The 22,855-nt window shown below is 36.9% G+C and overlaps 1 protein-coding gene across 14 annotated transcripts in view; it reads right to left on the bottom strand.

Annotated features, from left to right (window-relative positions):
* CDH8 (cadherin 8) overlaps window positions 1-22,855 on the bottom strand; it is a 290,464-nt gene that overhangs the window by 71,890 nt on the left and 195,719 nt on the right. For all 14 annotated transcript variants that reach the window (XM_039503455.1, XM_039503456.1, XM_039503464.1 and 11 more), the window contains 4 exons: window positions 16,976-17,143; window positions 12,344-12,531; window positions 9,626-9,879; window positions 1,534-1,670 (listed from right to left, as the gene is read on the bottom strand). In XM_039503455.1, coding sequence (XP_039359389.1) covers window positions 1,534-1,670; window positions 9,626-9,879; window positions 12,344-12,531; window positions 16,976-17,143 — 747 coding nt within the window. The remainder of the gene's footprint in view (window positions 1-1,533; window positions 1,671-9,625; window positions 9,880-12,343; window positions 12,532-16,975; window positions 17,144-22,855) is intronic.

Below are 22,855 nucleotides of genomic sequence, written 5' to 3'. Positions count from 1 at the left end.
AATGGGAGCCCACATACAGCAGATTATTTACCACAACCCCTAAATTTTTTTCAGTCACTGCTTCCCAGGATTGTCACTCATTGTATAAGTATGGCCTATGTTCTTTGTTCCCAGGCATTTACCTTCAGACACATTAAGATTGCTCTGTATCAGTGACCTGTCCTGTTCATTATTTACCACTCCTCCAAATTGTTATGTCATCTGCAAATCATGTCAGTGATAATATTTTGTTTTCTTCCAGGTCATTGATAAAAATGTTAAATAGTGTGGGGCCAACCTGAGATTTTATTTTATATTCAATTCTATCTTTCTTGTTTATTCACACACTCTGGTTACCACTCATGGTTTGCACTTTCAAATATAAATACTATGGGAAAAACTGACTGCAAAATATATTGTAACATCCAAATAAAAACCTTTTATTCTATCATTCATTCCCATGCTGGAAGATGATGGTGTTATGAGCTTTATACTTAAAAGTAGCAGTTATTACAGCACCAAATATGTAAATCAGATGGTTGGGTAAGAGTGGGAGGAGGAGAGCTGAAAATTAGTAGAGATCATTAACATGGTTAGTATGGTTATGGTTATCGTCTCATTAGAAAATCAGTATGGTTTCTTCAACAGAAGACAATATTCTTAGGACAGAGTGGGAAGAACGCATCTACTAATAGAAATTGTGTATACACGTTGATGGCAGAATAAATATATTAGCAAGAACACATATGTATCTAAGCTGAAGCTGTAAAAGATGGGAAAACCACTCAGCAACATCATTAAAGAATAAAAGACCAACTTTCCTAACATTTCTTTACTGCAGTACATTCTTTATGTCAAGTTTCTTTTCTGAAATAATAATAATTAAACTTAGTTCAATTTTGGGGGGTTAAGGATTAAATAATTGAGAATTTTGCCTGGTTATGGTCTAAGGCCCATATTTGTAATGGCATTTAGGCATTACTATGCTCAGTGTTGTAATGCCTAATCGACTTAGGACCTTAAGCCTAATTCAAAACCTAGATCTCATTCAGTCTCAATGGGACTTAGATTTTAGAAACCTGGCCTAAGACCCTGAATCCTGTGGATACTTAAACATGTATGTAACTTTGATCATGTGGGACTGGAACAAAGTAAATACTCAGAGTAAAGACCTCAGGGTTTGGCCCACAATTGACCATTAATGGTGTGAGAATTTCACGCTCCTTCTATTAGAGTCTCACCAGGTATTCCCTCTCTCTTACTTTTACAGTTTTTCCTGCACAAACATATCCATATTTTCTTTTACAACTATATGTTACTTTCCTCACTTATAAAACACATTTTTGAAAATAGACATGATAGGAGAATGTCATATAAAATTAGCTTAGCTTTCACAACCTTGTTATTTTAAAATCTAAAACACGTATACTGTAGAATATCTTTCACAATCTATACAATCTCTAATAGTTATTCAAACATTTGAAACTACAACAGACAATATTACAAGACAAAAAGAACCAAAAGTAAAGCATGGACAAATGCATAAGCACTTACTAGTTTCCGTAGCTACAATAGTTATGTTGTGCCACGTGTTTGTTTCTCTGTCGAGTGGCGTTGCCAAAGTTATTTTTCCATCATCTGCATTAATGTTGAACTGTCTCTCAAGGTCAGTATGTCGATCAATGGAAAACCTACAAAATGAGCATCCCTGTAATTTACTCAGATAAATTTGTATTATCTGTTCATATTGTAGAAGAATTTAAGTAATCTTCTGAGAACTGCAGTTTTCTAGCCAAATGGATTGAGCAGCTCAATAGCATAATAATTTATAAGACAAGATAAGTGACTGTGTCTCAAGAAACTTAATTATTGTCCAAGGAGTAATTAGCTGAATATTCAACATGAAGGTCATAAACTGCCATCAGGTTCAGTAGGTAACATCTTTAAAAACCACTGCTGATCAAGAGTTAATTAGACAATCCATCACATTTATTAGACAGCTTATGTAGTATTTCATTTAATATTTTCTGTTTATAATTTCAACACCAATATATTAAACACACACAAAAATATTGAGCTTCATGGTTATTTTAAAGGAGTACTGAAAAACATTCTTTTACTAATATTTTTCAGTTTTAATGAAGCATGAAATATTAACCAAGCACATTACCTGCTTAGTTTTCAAGCAATTCCATGGACAATAGGTGGTTAATGAATCACCATTTAGCAGTAAAGCACTTAAAAAAAACAACAACAAAAAGAAAACACGGGGATTGACTGTTATATGGATTGACATAATTGGTTTCTAACAAAACAACTTTGATCTGACAGCTAGTCAGAGCTTGCAAATGAGAATATACAGGTAAATTATGCAGCCTAAACATAGCCAGCTTGACTAACAAGAAAGAGCTGCAGTAGATTGCTCCAACAGTGCATTAAGCAGAATGATGATTTAGGGCTTGGCACAAGAAAGCTTTTATATAGGTTCATTTTCATAGAGTTGTTTTATTAATGTATTACTTGTAAAAAGAAACTAAACTGGAAAATTAAGCCTTCCAATTTTTTTTGATGTGTGAGGTACAAAAAGAATTTATCACAAACTACTGATATGGTAGAACAGTCACTGGCTTCAAGGGGTTTTACTGAATCTGAACTGTGGATTTATATAAGAGACTATAATGCTTTTGTGTCTAGATATTATAGAGAATAACAGCATGCACTGATGGTTCTGCATCTGTTCTGCATTATACCTAGGCATAATGGGGTGAGCTAGGATGGAGTGTCAGAGTGGATTACACACTTTATATTGTGGTTATGGTCTGGAGAGTGACTCAAAAATGGCAGTGTCCTGTTACACATCTGTTTCTTACTAACACTCTGCACTATATCTGCTTAGTTCACTGATGAAAAACTAAAATATTTCACTACAGTCAACAAGACAGTTATTAAGATGCCATCTTATTCTATTCCTCCTCATGCATCATCATCAACCTCCATCAAAGTTCTAGTTCCAGAGCCTTTCTTTGTCATGATGACATACACTGGGAACTGATGTAGGATTAAACAAAATTTGATTAATCTGAACTCATTCCTGGTGTAACTCCACTGATGTCAACAGAATACACCAGGAAAGATCTTGAGCCATAAGACTGACCTACCTAATTGAATTTTAAATCTCACTGTTACAACAATTTTTTTCGGTATTTGATTAGTAAATCCTTTGTTCATATTTAGAAGTAGATAAGTGTTGCAATTTAGCGGTTGCTGGTAAATTTAGTAAATATGTTACCCATTTTAAAAGAGTTAGTTCACTGCAAATGTTTATTGGGGAAGCTCTGTTGTACAAAAATGGCTCTAGGAAAATCTAGTGTCAGCCATAATATCGCTAGATTGAATAACAATGAATGGACTTAAATGTAAAATGTCTCTTTGGCCCAAAAGACATTTTAGACTTGATTTATTCCATCTTCAAGGTGTTAGTAGCTGTGTGAAGAACTACAGTAGCTAAAAAGAATAGCAAAGAAGGATCCATGGCCAAATTTTCATAAATGGTTGCTTAAGGCAAGGCACCTACATTCATATTTGGACCTCTAAGTAACGTGATTTTCAGGTCAGCTGAGCACACCCAGTTCCTATTGGCTTGAATAAGAATGAACAACATTCCATTTGTCCGAGGCCCACTCTGTATTATAATTCCATTCCTGATTCTGTATTAATAGTATATATATTTTTAAAGTTCTATAACTGGGGATTTAACATCAGTGAGTTTATTGTAGTGACTTTAATCCTAACAATATTTATTCAGAATGCAAAAAATGCATTAAAAATAAAACATTACTTAACACAAGTTACATGGGTTTACAAGGTTGCCAAGAGGCAAAAATCCCCTCTTGACTATAAATTAAGAAATATCTTCTACAAAGTAAAAAATATAAAATCTGCAGTGCCATAAACTTGGGGAGCCTAATGGCATATATGAAGCTATCTTTTCATGATAATAATATTATAGCTCTTTTTAATGGGTATGCATTGTCAAATATATACATGATACATAAAATGTACATTTCTATAAAAATGGAAAAGAATATCTCAGAAAATAATATCCTTTGAAATTGCCATAGTAACACCACAGGTTATTTGGACTTTTTTTTTTTTGTTAGTTTATTAAACTGTGCAGGAAAAAAATAGGTGGTGTGATCATACATTCCTTTTGCTAAAGACTCTGGGCCTGATTCTGATTGCTCTCACTAGATTTACCTTGATGCATCTCCACTGACTTAATATGAGTTATTCTTGATTTACATCAAGGTAAATGAGAGCAGAATGCAACCTTCATTGTTGAAAATTCTACTTTCCTGATCCTGCTGAGATTTGAATCACAATATTGATGCTATAAATCACCCTATCTCAGTGATGCCAGGCAAAGAGGGCATGTTACTTGGTGACTGAGATAAACAGCTGTACCTTAGGAAGGCAAAAAATATTGTATTGAGGATTTTAAGGCCTGCTGTGAATTAAGAAAATGATCCTTGGCTGACAAAGATGAAGTCTCTCCAGTATGAATTTCAGGGAAAACTTCTACAATGAAGCTTACTTCTCTCAAAGAGAGAGACTGAAGGGCAGTGATCATCTCTGAATTTATAGGAGGGCAGAGACTGTAGAGAAAGCACAAATTATTACACGTTTTTCGCTATGCACTTGGACCAAGACTTGGCCAAGGCAATAAAATAACAGAAATATGAAATGAGCAGCACTGGAATAAGTCAGAACAGATTTGAAGAGGAACTTAGAATGATAAAAGATGCTGATCTGATACATTGAACCACTACAGAGCAGTTTGACTACCTTTACTGAAATTCAGCAGTGGAACTCCTTACAGAAAGTTTCTACTCATTGTGATTAAGAATTTCCCTAGACATAGTCTAGAAACTACACATTTATGAAAGTTTTAATGGAATTTGGTAACTCTCTGATTAGCACATGTTTGAAAAAAGTCTGTTCAAATTTGTGACTATATTACATCAGCAAAGTTTAAAAGTGAACCAGTGACTTAAATAATTTCGAACAGAGAAATTGTAAATGTAGAGAAAAGAAGCAGAATTGATCCTTATAAAAAAATAACACTGGATTATGAGATGCAGACATCCTACCAGATGCACAAGGAAAATAGTTTTGCTTGGCCATATATTTTTCCATATGGACATACTTTAGAATTGATATCAACAAATAAATCATATGCAAGGGAATACCCTAACAGATAATTAAGACAGAATCAACAGCTGGATCTTACATAACTTCTTCCCTACTTCACAGAGCACTAGTATCCCTCCATTCCTAGATCTACAGCCGGACAGAGGTAGTGAGAGAACGGCCGCATTACACATACACACAAAGCCTCATCCTTCAGTCTGTCCTGGCACAACTCTCTTTGAATTTAAATGGGAGTTTTCTTGGTATGAAGATTGCAGGATTCAGGATTGAGCAATCTGTTTGCTATAGGTTATTGCTGTCCCTTATTACCCTTCCTAACAAACTATCACTCATAAGCGGACTGGGACCAAATTGAGAGGCTATGAAGTGAAGTGAAGACACCCTCTGCCACCATTTAGACAAGGTTTTCTCAAACTGTGGGTCAGTACCCAAACTGGGTCATCAGACTGTTTCAATGGGTCACGTGGCAGTTCCTGTGGCTCCTATCCCACGGGGCTGGCTGGGTTCACCCCCCTTCTCCAGGCACTGCAACCTTTGGGGTCCCAGTGCCATTCAAGTTTAGTCTAGCCTAGATGATGGGAGTCCAGGCATAGGCACTGACTCCGTGGGTGCTCCAGGGCTGGAGTACCCATGGGGAAAAATGGTGGATGCTGAGCACCCACCAGCAACCTCCCTAACAGAACCCCTCCCTCCCCCCATCTCCTCCTGCCCGCTGGTGGGCCCCGCCAATCAGCACCTCCCCCACCCTCCCTGCACCTCCTGCTCACCACAATCTGCTGTTTTGCAGCATGCAGGAGGCTGGGGGAGTGAGGGCGGGAGCAGCAAGAATGTGGCACACTTAGGGGAGGGGCACAGAACGGGGTGGGGAGAAGAAGGGCGGGGTGGAGTGGTGGAGGGAAGAGACACGGCGGAGGCAGGATGGGATGGGAAGCGGTGGGTGGGGGTGGGGCCTTGGGGGAAGGGGTGGAGTGGGGGCAGCACCCGGGGGCTGAGCAACCCCAAGCACTTTGGAAAGTCGGCACCTGTGAGTCCAGGTGGCCAAATTCCACTGAGTGGCACTGCAACCCCATGAGCCAGGTCACAACCCCACTCACAAATTTGGTCCAGTTCGGTGGGTGGGGCCAAAGTTTAGCAGGACTGCAAATCCGGAGCCAAGAGCCAAGCCCTGACAGTCCCACAGCACAGGAACTGCAGAAGCCCCCACTGTGGGGTGAATACTAGGCAGGACACAACCCCTCCAGGGGGGCAGGGGGGCAGCCATCCAGGGTGCAAAGACATGGGCAGGTCTCAGGGTGGGAGTGGGCCACCCAGACTGTCTGGGTTAGTCGGGGAGCTTGTGGCCCCACATGTCCCCTCTGCACGTCACCTCTGGTAGGGGAAGAAATATGCTTGCTCGTCCCAGGCGCTAAAATGCCTAGTCTGCCACAGGTCCTCAATGCTAGACTATTTACAGGGTTGTGACAGGCCATAAACATTTACAAATGGGTACTGAGATGGAAAAGTTTGAGAGCAACTGATTTAGATGATGATCTCTGCATCTCAGCTGAAGTGATTGGAGACAGCAAGAATTAAAACAGAGTGAGTCACAAAATCACATTAATCTCCCTGAAACGTTGTTTGGGAGAAAATAAATAGAAAAACATCCTATTTTGATATTTTTGGAATAAAATGTTTTGATTTTTCCTTTCAAAACAACTTTGTTTCCATTTAAGAAAAATGTATACTATACAAGTTTTGAAATGTCAAAATCAAAACAAAATATTTTGTTTCACCCAAAATGATTTATTTTTATTTTTTAAATTTTCTGTCAGACTATTTTAAAATGTGTGGGTTTTGTTCCAAATAGTGACAAAAAACAAATCTTGAAATCTTAAAATCTTCCACAAAATGGATTTTCAATTTTATGCCCAGCTCTAGTATACAATAGTGCTATTGTAGAGATGCAAAATCTCATGATCTTCTTTTATTTTTTAAAATAATTTGTCCAAGAGATAAAATATATATTTAAATTCACTAGGCCTGTCTGGAACCAACTAGTACTCTTAACCATCTACTAACTATTAACTAGTACTATTAACCAGTTGTATGCCAAGAATAAGCATGAAAATGCAGAAAATTATACTTTGTACTTTTCTCATTTAGTTAACAAGAAAATACTGTGGAAAGATGCCAACTTTTTTTTTAAATTAGTCCGATCATCTAGTGTACTTATTTTTTTAAAGAAAAAATAATTGAATTTACACTAAAGAATTTGGCATTTCTCATTTTAATAAGCTCAGTTCTGTCCTTTCTTATATCAAGGGTATATGTGGTTTCTATATAATTTGATCAAGAAATAGCATTACCTGGTTCTGCCACTCAGTTTGTATAAGATTTTGGAGAACATCATGAGAGATGTACCATGTGCACATAAGGTGAAGAAAGGGAAGAGTTAACGATGTTATATATCCAGAGGGGAATTAAGCAAGGAAGTGGTTCAGATGTCAGGGCTGGGGCATGGGCATCCTTGTCTAGGGTTAGCATTAGGCATGGGCTGACATTCCAGAAGCCAATGACCAGGAATCAGGCTGGGTTGGAACACCAGGAGATCAGACTCGGGAGAAACCAGAGGGCAGGGATCAAGAATCAGTTATCAAGTGTCAGACCAAGTCAGGATACCAGCAGGTCAGGCTCAGAAGGCAGAAACGTAAACACCAGTGGCCAACGGCAGGATGAATCCCACTTGTACAGACAATTTCCTGTTTCCTCCTCTGGCTTAAATAGGGGCTGCAGCCCAATTAGGGCCCTTGGAGCTCTCCCAATCAGAGTGTAGAGGTGGATCATGTGGCCCAGTTAGGCTTCATGGACCTTAGTCCTGTCTGTGAGCTGCCAGATGGAGGATTGGAGGGTGATGAATCCACAGAATTAGGGTTGAAAACCCATGGGGCCTGACATCAGGCAGATCAAGATGTGTGTATTTTTTCTTCTCTTTTTTTTCTATTTTTTTTAATCCTGAGAAAATATGCTGTGCTGTTCAAAATAAAGATGTGTCAGTAATTTTTAATTGACTCGATCAGCACTTTTCAGAGTCCCTCTGTTGAGAATGACAAAAAGGGGTGCCAAGTAACACTAATTTGGATGTGCCCATTAGGAACTAGGCTGTAATCATCCATTAATTTCACAAAAGAACCTGAACAGTTATTAGATGTTAACAATCTTTGGTCACTAAACTTACTAAACTTAACTAGATTTTAATTAATGACCTAGAGGTGAAAGGCTCTCTACTAATGGTAATCTTCCAACCAAACCAGTCCTACAGGAGTTAATTTTTCCGATTCTGCTGAGGAAACAATAATTTCCTGTTACTGTAAGCTAGTCAAACTTAGTGTGCGACATGTGGCTCATTGTGTGATATGGTAAAACTGTGTCCTTGGCCACATTGTTTAAATGATGTAAACGATAGTGGTCAGAAAATGGTTGTAAGCGGTAAAATAATGTAATTAGCATCATTTTGTCATCCTTATGTGTGCAGAATGGGTATAACTTACACATCATGAGGGCAAAAAGGTGGGGTGGTGGATAATCTTATCAGAAGTCATATGGCTTCAACTTTACCAATTCTTTCAAAATATACCCTCACTGTGGGACTGACTCTGCAGTCTATTTTGATAAGACTTTGATTGACTTTAAAAGGAGTTTTTCCTGAGCTAAGTGTTCGGCATTGGGCCCAGAATTCCTTCACACAGCAAATAAAGTGTTCTTTTGGAACTGTCTGATGTTATCACATAAGAGATGAGCAAAGGGAAAAGATGTGTGTGAATAAAAATCAGACAAAAATAATCCTAATTTGCATAAAACCTTAATAGTGGATTTTATCTAATTTGGGTCAGATCAAAGAGGGACAAAATATAAATGGAAAAAAAAAAGAAGCAAAATTCTTCCCTGGTGCAAACACTGCTCTTTTCATTGGCATTAAATCAGGGATGAGTTTGGTTTAAGAAATTCAGTCCAGACTATAAAAGAAATATTTCCAGTATTACAGCCAATTATGTGGAATTGCCTTGTACTCAGGATTGTTAACGAGGAAGCTGGAGGATTATTTCAAACTAAACACAGTAAGTGAAATAAACATTAATATGTCAAATGCTGCACTCCGATTTCTTATATCCCTATATGTCTTATATCCATTTAATTCCCATTGTTGGACAAGACAACTGAATTGGGAAAGAAACAAAGCGGCTTATGTTTTTTTATTATGAAAATTATTTGATTAGAAGTGTGACATCTAACACAGCAAAGATGTTTTTCAAGTGAAACACAGAAAGACAATGCTTTCTCAAAAATGTAACACGGAGAGTGAGAACAAACTGCTCTCCACTCTATCATCCATTGCACTAACAATGTACTTAGAATTCTGACAGCAGTTTCTTTAATGATAACTTTAAAGCAGCACTACCTTATAGGACTAGAAGACACATCAGGGTCATGAGCGGTCACCTGACCAATCACAGAGTTAATAGCAGCATTTTCATGCACTTCCAGTAGATAAGTAGGTGATGAAAAGACTGGTGGTTCATCAGCATCCTCCACTACAATTTTTACTGTTGCTGTATCCTTGAATGGTCCTCCACTGATGAAGCGAGGATCAATATGAATGTTGGCTGCTTCTACCTTCAGAGTATAGGATTTTTTAGTCTCAAAGTCCAGGGGCTGTTAAGAATGACAAAGATAAATGACTTGCACTAATGACCAGAGAAGCCAGAACAAATAAATATAATGCTGATGGATGAAAGTTACATGCATTTAAGTACATTCACTGAGTTTTCATACAATCACTTCCCATTCCCTGAAATCCAACCTGTAAATTATCTGGGCATTTATTGATATGTTTAGTATTTAGCCTCAGTGAAAGCAGTCCCTCGTCTTTTTTTCTTCTGCATTATTTCACTAGAAATTCACAATGATATATTCTCTCTCATGAATTGCATGATCATAATTTCATGTTAGATTCACGATAAAATTTTACTGGTGATTACCTGATGTTCATGCATTTAATCAGTGTTAGCTGGAGATAAGGAGAAATCCTATACAAGCTCCATGTGGAATAAATATATTATTATTTTTAGAACAGCATGAAAAATGTAAAGAACTAGCAATTATTGTTCTTTAGGCAGAAGAGGTATTATGCAGAGTAATTTAGAGATAATCATATAAAAAAGTATTTTATATTAGTACACCTCAAATAACTCTTTGCATCAGTATTTATAGGGATAAATGAGGCAGATCTCTCTCAGGAATTTCTTATAACTACTGCAGTTTATATTGCAGTATCCTTCTTTAATTTCAGACAGATAAACATGGAGCCAATTACTCTAATCCACCAATGTAACTTCACCATCATTGCCATTGTTTTTGATATTTTATTGCTGTACATCAAAATGTAAGATTTGGAAAAAAATGTTATTGATGTAAAGGAATGAGTCATATAGTAAAAAACAAGTCTATGATATCTGATATCTTCAAATGTGAGAATTGATGAGCATCTACGATTCAGATCTGCAGTTTCATGCACATCTGCGTCAGTATATTCACAATATAATTCTCATGTCTCAGAATGATTCAAATTTCAAAAACGCAAATTTGTTAAGCTTTGAAAGATTTGCATTACAATGTTCAGTGGAAAAAAGAAAAGGACAGAAAAGTCTCAAATCTGCAATGCAAATGCAAACAAGAACACAAGCAGGCATTACAAAACTCTTTCAGGAACTCTCTGAAAGCTTTAAATATATATTCTTACTTTGAAAAATTGTGTTGATTTTTAGATATGAATCCAGCTCTAATTGGACTTTGCTCTTTCTCAACAATTTCTAGTAAACATGACAAGCACTTGCTTCTCTGTCTACTCAGAAATTACTAAGCTTTTGTACTTATGAATAGGTGATTGTAGATCAGCATATTCACAATTTGCCAATCACACCTTCTGTATCATTTTTAGCAATTTCAAATTCTTCATGATAATGACAGCATCCCATAGAATATGTCACGCCTAGTCCCCAGAGTACCATATTCAAAATTTACTCTACATTGTCTAAAATGGAATGAATTTAAAACTGCAGGGGGACGAGGAGAAATAAAAGAAAAGAAAGAAAACCCCACACCTTTGGCGAATGTCTCCTTACATACATTTTCTGCTACAGGGAACAAAAGTGGTTATTGCTGTCAGGATGAATATGCGAAACAACAGTATGTTAGAGGCTCAGTTATGAAATAACTGGTGAGGGAAATGGGGCAAAAGGCTAATTGCTTTAGTCTGTAAAGTAGGCCCACAGCATACAATAATTAACAGAGTATAGGAGCCTGTATCATGTCTTTAACCTGTGGAAAAGAGAATCTAAAGCACAGATGCATACATAGTTTTTCTTTTCTTTATATATTTCTTATGAATAGGTCTGCACTGTAAAAGTATATTAAACCATTTTCATTCTGACCTTTTTAATTTAATAACAGCCACAAAGTTGAATGTTGACTATCTATTCATATTGGATTCTTATTTTCCAGCTAGAACGTCATGTGGAAATTTATTATATTTGTTTAATTACAAAAGACTATTAGAGTGCTTTATGGCAGGCATGGAATTCAAACACTTTCATGATCACTTTTATAATGTTATAATTTATAGTCATATTTAGAGCCAGGTTTCTAAAAGACATGAGTTTTGCCATTGATTTCAGTGGGACCAGGATTTCACCCCAGATGTCTTCTGTATGTACATGACTAGATGGGTGCCTCTTCAGACAGTACACAACCCTCCATGTTGCATACACACATGCAGTAAATACACACACAAAAAGGAGTAGTGGACCTGAAGCTTTAGCTTGGGCCTGAATTTGCCACCCTTACTCATGCTGAGTACTTCCTTATGCCATGAGTAGGTCCACTTAGATCACTACTCATGGAGTAAAGTGGTGTTCTACATGAGTAGAGGTGGCAGAATTTGATCCCTCTGGATTACAGATACTTTATTACTCAATAAATACTCATAAATTATATATTAACTGATCAGGATTCAACTAGCCAAACAGCTGGCCAAATACCATAACCAAATTATTTGACCAACGGCGAAACTGAATAATTGTACATGGATGAAAGTTAATTTTACACAGTTGTCATTTACCTTTCTCAGTCTAATAATACCATCCTGAGTCTGAACATCTGATGTGATTTCAAATATATCCATTCCATCTCCTTCAATGATGTCATAGGATGATTTAGCATTTTCTCCAATATCCAGGTCATTTGCTTTAACCCTTCCTATTGGCTCCCCAAGAGCAATGTCTTCCATTACTGAGAAGTGATACAGACCTTACAAACAAGAGGAAAAGATTAAACATTAAGCCTGATTCTAGTTTCCCTTTCATGCTCTTTATTCATCTCTGTTTCCCCAAAGTAAATGCTTGAGATGTGCAACCGATACAAACCACATTTAAACAAATTATTTACTTAAAGCTGCATAATGTGCTCCATACAGGGGAATGCTCTGTTGACTTGATGTGAATGTTCTTCTTTTCGCTTACTATATTATCCCATCTCCTGCCTGCGGGGATGTTCAGTGTTGCCAAACATAAAATATTAAGCTATTTTCAGCACAGAAAGATGCAATGTGTAATTTACTGCAAGACACTTTTGAACTTACCTTTGTATTTACAGACTTGTAGACCATTTTTGATAAAATCCAATTACTAAACTTCAGCTTGTGCCCTGCAGCAAACTGATCAGATACATTAAAGACGTCTCTTGTGACTTAAAATCTTCACTGCTCAATTGACCATAAACTTTACCTTCTACTACTTTCTGGTCAGAATCTAATTGGTCTGTATATTTTCTTCTGTGAGGTAGAAAACTCACTAATTAGGAGAGAGGCAGGAAATATCCCCCAACTCATGTTTCAAAGGAAATAATACCTACTTCATAATGAGGGATTACCATCTTTACAATTTTGCCAAGGGATGACTTAATCCCAATGGAAAGCCCAATATGTGCCCTGCATTATGTGAAAATTCAGTAATTGTATTTTATTTCTTATTTTAATCAGTTATGGTACTTCAGACACCTTTATATTCAAATGGGATTTATTTAAAGGAGATGCAAAGTCTGTTTTTATTGAAATTCCATGTTTTATCCCTCAGATTACTAGTTTGTTAAGAAGAGAATCAAAACACCTATTTTGATGAAATATCTTCCTGGCTTTAGCAAAGACCCGGAGGCCAGCAGATGCATACAAAGCATGCACGGCCTCTGCTTTCTGAAATCCTCTACAGATGGCCTAATTATTGCAGCTTCTTAATAATCTCTACCCATTGTAGCTACAGGTAAGGGCTGAGCATGTCACCTTCAGGACTGTTTGTGAGTTGAAAGAATTCAAGCATTGCAGACAAGTATGTTACAAACATCCTGTGGTAGAGGATCTGGACCTGTTCTTTTCATTCCCGCTCAATGAAAGTTTGCTCCACTACAGTGTGTAATTTTTAGCCTAATATGCTGCTTTTTGTTTTCTGAAACCATGATTTGCTGATGAAAAGATTGCTAGTGTAACTAATTAGTGTATTAACTACACTGACAAACTACATTGACACTTCAAAACTGAGTAAGAAAAAGGGCAAATATACAAAATACAGAAATATATACATTGGATATCAAAAAGCATATATACATAATCTGCCCTAAAATTAACTGGACTCCTTCCCATTTTTTTCCTGTTCACTTTACACCAACTCTTCTCTTTTGATGTCATTAACATTTGTGTCATTGTGTTTACTGTATAAAACTGACATTTGTATGGGGCAGGAAAGTAACAGCAGTTTAATCTATAATTTATTTTTTCTTTAATGTTTCCCAGGCTGAAGACATAATTTGGAGATCATTGAGAATCCTCAAACACATAAAAGCTCAGAAACAATGAGCAGCCATAGCAATCAGTTTCCTCCAGAGACTAAATTATGTATTCATGATTTATACTGCTGTCCACACATCATGGTTTGTCTCTCTACACAGTTGATTGAAATTCTTTAAGGAGGTATTTTTTCTCTGATTTACAAAGAAGATATACAGAATTAACATTTATTTTTCCATGTTGTTGACTAATGGATAAAAATAGTCCCTAAGACTTATGAAGAGGTCTGCCATGACATCATAGTTCAGACTGTGACTAGCAGTCCATTCTAAGCTTATTTTAAAGCATTCTAACTTTTCACAGCAGTGAGCTGTTCTTCTGAATATAATCTTATGGTAAACTGTTGGGTTAAAAACTTCAACGTTTTATAAAGTGCCTCTAAAATGATTTCCAAGAGAGCACAGAAGTAGTGAAAGTTCATCTTTTTCATTTCTAAAACCCGGGAGGCTCTTTCAAATCTAACCATAAACACACATTTGTGTCTTGCCTGGAAACAATAAACTGATAAAACACACTGGGTTCATTACAATTTATTGTGAAAGCAGCATGTATTACATCTTATGAATTTCCATTTCATTCTGGTAAGGCTCCATTGTGAGCATGATCCTTTCTTATTTTGGCTTACCAGGCAAATGCAAACTGTGCTTTAACAAAGGTGTCCTAACAAGTGTCAAAGAATTGAACAATGATTGTATAAGATTAGAGCCATGACTAATCTGAAATAGTAGCCAGCCTGGCTATGAATACTCAGTTCTAAAAGGCCATATTGACAATAGTGTCTAGATACAATATTTAACAATGTGCATCCTCTTTATAAGGGCTTTCTTTTTCTTTTATTGCTTTATATAAATAAAAAAGAAATATCTATATATGAATTTTTGCACTGATGAAAAGTGCTGGACTTTACAACCCAGTCTGTATTTATGTTTGGATCTGAAAGAGTGTTAATCCACACTAATTGTCCACCTAGCTGGTACATCACATGGAGTGGTGGTGCAGGCTTCCTCATACTGCCCTGTCAATGTATTTCAAAATCCAAAGCTGGAGAGACCACATGGAAATACATGTGAGGAGTTTGTAGGGTAAAAGTACAACTTAGGTCTTGTCTACTCTATGGGGGGAGATCGATATAAGTTACACAATTTCAGCTACGTGAATAACGTAGCTGAAATCAATGTACTTAGATCTACTTACTACAGGGTCCACACTACACTGTGTCGACAGGAGATGCTCTCTGGTCGACTCCCCTTGCACTTCTCATTTAGGAGGAGTACAGGAATCGATGGGAGAGTGATCTGAGGTCAATTTAGCGGGTCTTATCAAGACCCACTAAATTGACTGCCAATGCATCGATCAACACGCATTGATCCCTCGGTAAGTGTAGACAAGCACTTAGTCTCCATATCCATTCAGTCCTTGATCTCCAGGCTGAGACTCCCAACAACAGAGACAATTAGTACCAGCTTTGTAATGATTTTCTGATCTGCTCATCTATTTCCTAGGTCCTAGACAGACACTATCAGATAATTTCATATTGGCATTAAAGCCCTTTGACAAAGGTATGACTAATTCTGATGTAAGTACCAAAGCTAGGTATCTGGCCAAAGTAGCTCTATAGTTACAGATTTAGAACTACTGTACATTGCACATATACAAAATAAATGTCTCTGCATTATGGTGATACAGCTTATATATTAGCTTCATCTATAGATGTTTGCATTGTTAAGGGGCATGTCACCTTACATTGTATAACACTGATGCAGAAGGCCATGTGACACAATGTGATGTGAAGTAAGAAACTCAGGGATTTCATCATATAATATAACAAGAGAAATAAGAAAAAAAAGATTGTGCATTCAGTACTTATCACTTATAAACCTCACTGAAATTAGGTATTAAAATAACTTTGTTCAGAAGTAACCCCTTATAGATGCTTACTTATTTTATTATATTTTCTTCATCTCCCTCCACTTATATGTGTCTATCCTAAACTCTAGGGATTACATTTACTCTGTGTAGGGGTCTGGCATAAGATATTATTTAAATCCTCAAAAAAGTGGAAAATGGCACTTAAAATGGTACATAGGTATCTCCATCTTGCTGGGATGAATTTCACCATGGACACACAAATAATTTGCTTTAAAATCGCATATGTAGAGAAGTATAGATGACCCAATGTCAACATTAAAATATTTCCCAGCCCTAACTGCCCACCCACTTAACCCCTCAGAAAAAAAAGCCTGGATGATTAGATAAGATTACACATTAGAGGAATATATTCTGTCATGACATTAAAATACACTATTCCAAATAAAATCAAACCAGTTATGGTCCTTTTTTTAAACTTTGAAACAGATTACAAAGCACTGCAGAGAAGCTCAGCAGGGTGCTAAATCATTTTAATCTAACCCAGCAAGACATGCATTCTAACCATAGCAGTAAATATGGATTTTGAATTAAAGGTCAACAATTAATTAGACTCATAATTTAAAAATATATATATTTTCTCCTCTCATACTCAGTAAAACCTTTATTTCTTTTATCAACTATGTATGTCTTTTAAAACTAGTATTACTGTACCTACCTTCACCTAAGACAGGATTCCATTTAAAAGTAACTAGAACCTTAGAAACAACAACACAATAAACATTTCCCACCCCCTCTCCTTTTGCATGTGTGTGTGTTTGCTCATCAATGTATATGGGCACAACTCTCTTTCCAAAAGCTCTTAGTCAGTCAGTAATCCAGAATATTTTATACAGCCCTTGCTACATTTCTGCCATAAGCAAATGCAATATAATGTTAAAATACAAAGAGGTGCACTACATACTCAATCAGGAGAACATGCACACTTACTCTGTGCAAATTTGGGAGGGTTGTCATTAACATCAGTGAGTGTAATTGTCACTGTGGTGGTTCCAGACAGTCCGCCCATATGTCCACCCATGTCCTTTGCTTGGATGACCACAAAGTATTCTTCTTTGGCTTCCCTGTCCATGTTAGGGAGGGCAGTTTTAATTATAGCTGGGGAGGAAAAAGAAGGGGGAGGGAATCATAAGGATGGTTAGATTCATACCCAATTTACAATAAAGAAAAGAAAAGAAAAAATATATAGTTAAGAACAGAGAAACTTTTTCATGTTATTTCTATTTAGGCAAATATCAGTATAAAAAGTGTACTCTTATCTGTCCAGTTGAAGTTGGCTCTTGTTGATACTAGAGTGGAAAGAACTTGCAGATGTCCAGAAAAGTGTGTGAGAGGTCTTCTGCCTTTTATGTCATTAAAAATGCAATGAAATTACAAACCAGCAGAGCAAAATCAATCAAACCTCTGATGTATTTTCATTTCTACAACTTACTTTCTGACATAAACTTAGATTCTTTCCCCACTGAGGTCAATAGAAGTTCTTCCATTAACTTCACAAACAGGAGCAAGTTATAGGGCAAACAGAGCTTTTTTTTCAGAACTCCATAGTCCAACAATTTCATAGATTTCAAAGTGATAAGGGCCATTTTTTAATCTGACCTCATGCACAGCACAGGCGATGGAACCTCCCACTGTAATTCCTGCATCAAACCCATAACTTCTGTTTGAGCTACAGGCTATCTTTGAGAAAGATCTCCAACACAGGGCCCCAACCAGCAGTCATTCATGTAGTCCTTGCTCAGGCAGAGCTCCCATTGCAAGTGTAGGGCAAGATTGGTTTCATATATCTAAAAGAGTTTTGATGAAGTGAAACAACTTTGTGAGTCTCAAAAGTGTGATTTGTAACTCTGAAAACAATGTGATTAATGGCCAAACTAAAAATCCTATCTTGCAAAGAGATCCATGTAGGTAGACTCCTCCCCCGGTCCCTCACCCCACATAAAGCCCCATTAAATCATGGTGCCTACATGGTTCTCATTGCTGTATTGGGACCTGCAATGGGAAAAAAATAAACCTACACAAAATTAAAGACTAAGATCATGCTCACAGCAGCTGCAATATCATGCTATGCCTTGAAATTCACAACTTACAGTCATATAGAACAGGCATCATTAAAAAAAGAATAATTAGCCACATCACCACCCTTAAATCACTGCCATATTCACAACATTCACTATATTTAGAATGGGAAATACAACACCGGATATGCAGTAGCAAATTCAGCCATGTCCACCATAACAAATAGAACCCCTATCACAGGAGCCTCTATAAATGTTAAATCAAAATACAGTATAAAGTAGTTTCTCTGGGAAGGTTCCTCCCTGCCCCATTAATCCTGGTTTTGAATCATACTTTTTAATGAAATCATCTGTCTGTGAAAAGAGAGCAAGGAGTTCAAGTTACTGAATCATCTTAGTAGTAAGTGAAGCGTAAGAGTGCCAAGGGAAATCTAATCCACCAGTGCAGTGGTCTTTTTAAACCATGATGCTCTAGGGCTCTTATCAGGCATAGGAAAGAATGTCTCTTTCTAAGGGCCCATATTTCCAGAGCTCTCAGCTGGAGGATACTGCTTACGTGGAAACACTTACACTAACTCAGTAAGAGCTCAGGATTCATTTTTGTTTTAAAAGGGCAGCAATTATAACAGATGGCATAAAAATAGTCACATGACAGTTCACACATCTGTTTTCATTATCTTTTAACGAAATATTTATTTCTATTATGTGCTAATCTAAGAATTGCTTGGGTTGTGTTATCTGATAATCAAGATTTCTTTAAAACAAAATCATTGGATGATTTACCTATTGGGAATAGTACAATCCCGGAGCCTTCAAATGCCTCCTGCTCTGACATAAAGGCTGATTTCCATTAATAAGAATGAGCTCTGGGGAAAAAGATACTCTGTTCTTGCAGGGCAGCAGGAAGGCTGAGGCTCCAGGATTATATGTATCCAGGTATTTACAGTAAATATTATGGACCAAATTTGAAATAGAAGTATGCAGCTAGTCGAGACTGGGTGTTTTGCTAAAAGACCTGCTCTAGAAGTTTTTTGGGGGGAAGTTCTATGGCTTGTGTTATACAGGAGGTCAGACTAGATGATCTGGCCTTGGAATCTATGAACCCTGCCAACATGAATGAATTGCATCTGTTTATACCAGCTCTGAATTTTTGCCCCATATCTATCCCAATTAGAAAGAGGCCTGATTCAGAACTCTGAATTCAATTATCCTTGAACTTTAGTGGTGGCTGGAATTCAAACCCAGAGCTAAATTTTGTGGCTGAATATATCGCTAAACCAAAACCATAATGATGGGGGAGGATGAGGCATTCTTATAAATAATGAATACACTACCCTGCAGTAATCACATAGATCATAGCAGTAGTACTATTATAAGCTACAGTGTTGTCAAGAGCTAATTGTGTTTTTCTAACTAAATATTTAGTCAAAATTGAAATAGTTCAAGGGAAAGGGTCTGTTTAGATGACTCTCCTGATTAAAAAATAAAATAAAATAAAATAAATGAAAATTGTCAAGATTGGATGTTTTGATATTTTGGAAACAAAAAAAGGTTTGGTTTTTTTTTAAATGATTTGTGTTAATTTATACTAAAAAGATTACAAATATGAAAAATGAAACATTTTGAAATTATCAAAACAAAAAATTTCCATTGACCCAATCCATTTTCCCCCCAGGATTCCTGGTTCATGAAAATTTGAGATTTAGACTTTTTGTGACCATTTGGGAAAACATCTCAAAATCTCTGTCAAGATGGTAAAACTGTTTACTACCCAATTCTGTTGTGGACTATTATTCTTAAATAGTGTGGGTTTTCTTAATATAATATAATCAGAATTTTGCCCTATGTTGATATGGAGCAGTCCTAAATTATATAACACATTAGGGAGTGGATGGGTTCTTAATACTGCATGTTTGTTTTAGTGTTACAGTGTTATAAGGGGTGTGTGGGTCCTGAAAATCACCAAAAACTGTATTATGTAATTGATGGACAGCCCCTAAATTCTGTATCAAATCCATCCCTAGTTCCTAAACCTTGCAAATCAAAAAGGCAGGATCTGAATTCTTATCTCTGTTTTTCAACTCAGGTCCATCTCTCTGATGGCAATGCTAACCACCTGCAGTAAATGGGATTAGGAAATGGTTAATAAAATCTAATCTTTCCTCATAAGTGTTAGAAAAATAGCCCTGCAGCACTATGTATTCATATCGTAACTGCTATTTTTACTGCTAGAACCAGCAGCAACCTATCAACAGAGAACATAAATTGTCCTTGTTACTCAGGCAAAAAGTCCTATTGCCATCCATTGGAATTCTACATGCTGAATAAGGGTCAATAGTGGTCCACTGCTTGAAAGAAAAGAGGGAGAAGAAAACCCACTGAAGGAAATGGAAAATAATTTCTGAGAGACACAAAGGACACTAAATATGTCACAGGTGAAAAGAGCAGGGCCTTTTACTGCATGGGGAATTCCCACTGAAATCAATGGCAGCTCTCTCAAAAACAGCCAGTAAGTTACAACTGACACACATTTGGTTACAGGGCCAGATTCTATTGCTTTATTCATGCTTAATAGAACTTTATGCCATAAATACCTTTCTTGAAATCAGTGCGTAAGATTCTACTAATCTTGAGTAAAGATATCAGAAATATGGTCCATTATGAGTTTTTTCTCATATTAGGCCTGATTCAAAGATCATTAAAGCCAACCCTCTGCATTGATGTCAATCAGTTTTGGATCAGGCCCACTATGAAAAAGACATTGATTATTGAATTTTCTTGGGATAATTCTCGCTCACACTATTCTCATTCTCATTCACACAGTTAATCCAGATTTCTGGCACCTATTTCCATTTGTTTCTGATTGCATGAAATAGGCAACACTGTGTTTGTGAAATTGACAAAAAGGGGTGTTGTGGGGTAGAGATTTAAATACTCCAAAAACTTTCTATACCATTATAAAGGTTCCAAGTTTCTGATTTTTAAAGCACAAGATTTCATTTTGCTGTGTTACCAACACAACCATGTCATTTCAATGGTTTTAAACATATCCCAACATGAAGTCTCACTTCATAAACCTTTTGCCATGGGCTGCAAATCACAAAGCTCAGTCTCAATTTCAAACAAAATAAAAAGGTAAAAAGAAAAAGTTAATTGCCTCTGTTACTATCACCAGGTCTGAAGGTTCTGTAACATCAAACAAGTCTGAATTACAAGGGTTTACTGTCACCACCATTACTGCTATGCTCAATATCAATGGTATGCTGTCCAGCAAAAGAACAGAAGTGTCAGTATCTCCTAACAACCAGATTAATGAACACAACCCCCCCACACACACTTTTTTCTGCATCCTCAGCTAAATAAGTAATGTGATTAAGACAGGAGAAGATAAGAGTTGAACACAGAGGGTTTCAGCACTGAGTCACTGAAACTTATTTATTCTTTCACCTCAAACACTGTATCGATCTTCAAGCCGTAGTCACAGGAATTACTCAAACTTTCAAACTTCTCTTAGAAAGCAATTGCTCACCTAATATTAGTGCTAATGCCCTCCTTAGCGCACACAACAAATAAGAGCCTGTTCATTTAACCTACTCAATCCCAACTCAACTCAGGAAAAAACTTTGAATAATCTTTGCAATATGCCCTGAAATGTGGGTTCTGAAGGACCAAAAATGGGAAAGGAGTAAGTCCCAGAGTAAAGAATTTCTGGCAGATAGAGACATAAACTAACAGAGAGTAGAAAAAAATTATGAGAGTGGCTTAAAGCTAGGGAGGAGAAGAATAGTAAAGGCTTGTCAATGAGCTTGTAGAGAATATTTCAGAGAGTCTAGGTCTGAGGGGAGAGCTTTCTTAGACTGTAGTCAATAAATAGATATCTATAAGATATCTTATCTATGGAATCTATCTTCAAAGACAGAGAAAAGAAAGGAAATGTGCTGACAAGCAAAAAAAATAAAATCAAGGGGTAAACTGCACTTTAAAAGTCTCTCGGAAAAATGTCCCCAGTATAGGAGTCACAATGTTGAGGCTCTGTTACTTTCCCTAGACAGCTATTGGTGTCACACTGCTCCATAGCAAATAAAACAACCGCAGGATGGGATTTTCTTTTACAGTGGCCCTAAATGCATTCACTGAGCAATTTGCACAATCTGCCTCACGGCTTGAATCAGTTAATATACATCTCTGTGGACTACTTTCAGAAACCTGTTTGGAAGAGCGTACAGTGTCTGACACTGGAAAAGATCAGGGAATAAGAACTGAGGCATCAGAGGCTGCAGATAGTGAGGAGGAAGAGGAGGAGCAAGCAGCACAAAAGTACTTGAGCATTTTTTTCCCTTTGCCATTCCCCACTCTTTCTATTCTCTTTTTTAAATGTCTGTTAATAGAGTTCTATAAAACAATACCCAGCCGTGTATATGTGGGGAAGTAGCAAAACACAAACAAACACTTTACAAAACCAACTTGGAATGGTTCATTATCTCACCAATACACCACCTCCCAAGTGATCTCCTGTGTCTCATATTCCAATGGAGAAATTTCTGCCATATCTGTTGAAAGTAGGATATCAGAATTTTTCAGTTTTCTAAAGATCAGTCTCTGAGGGATGTACAGTTATGGCTGTTTTGTCTCCATCCGAATGCTAAGATCTTGGCACAGATTTTTAATTCTACGTGTAGTAGTAATTTAGGGCCTGATCCAACTCAATGGGAGTATTTCAATATTTTCAGTAAGGGAGGTCTGATTGAGCCCTGAGGCCTGATCCTGCAGGATCCTGAGCCCTGTACCTACA

The sequence above is a fragment of the Mauremys reevesii genome, linkage group 16, assembly GCF_016161935.1.
Source record: "Mauremys reevesii isolate NIE-2019 linkage group 16, ASM1616193v1, whole genome shotgun sequence".
Lineage (NCBI taxonomy): Eukaryota > Metazoa > Chordata > Testudines > Geoemydidae > Mauremys > Mauremys reevesii.
Note: the sequence above shows the minus strand (reverse complement) of the source record. Positions and strands in the feature narration are given on the sequence as shown.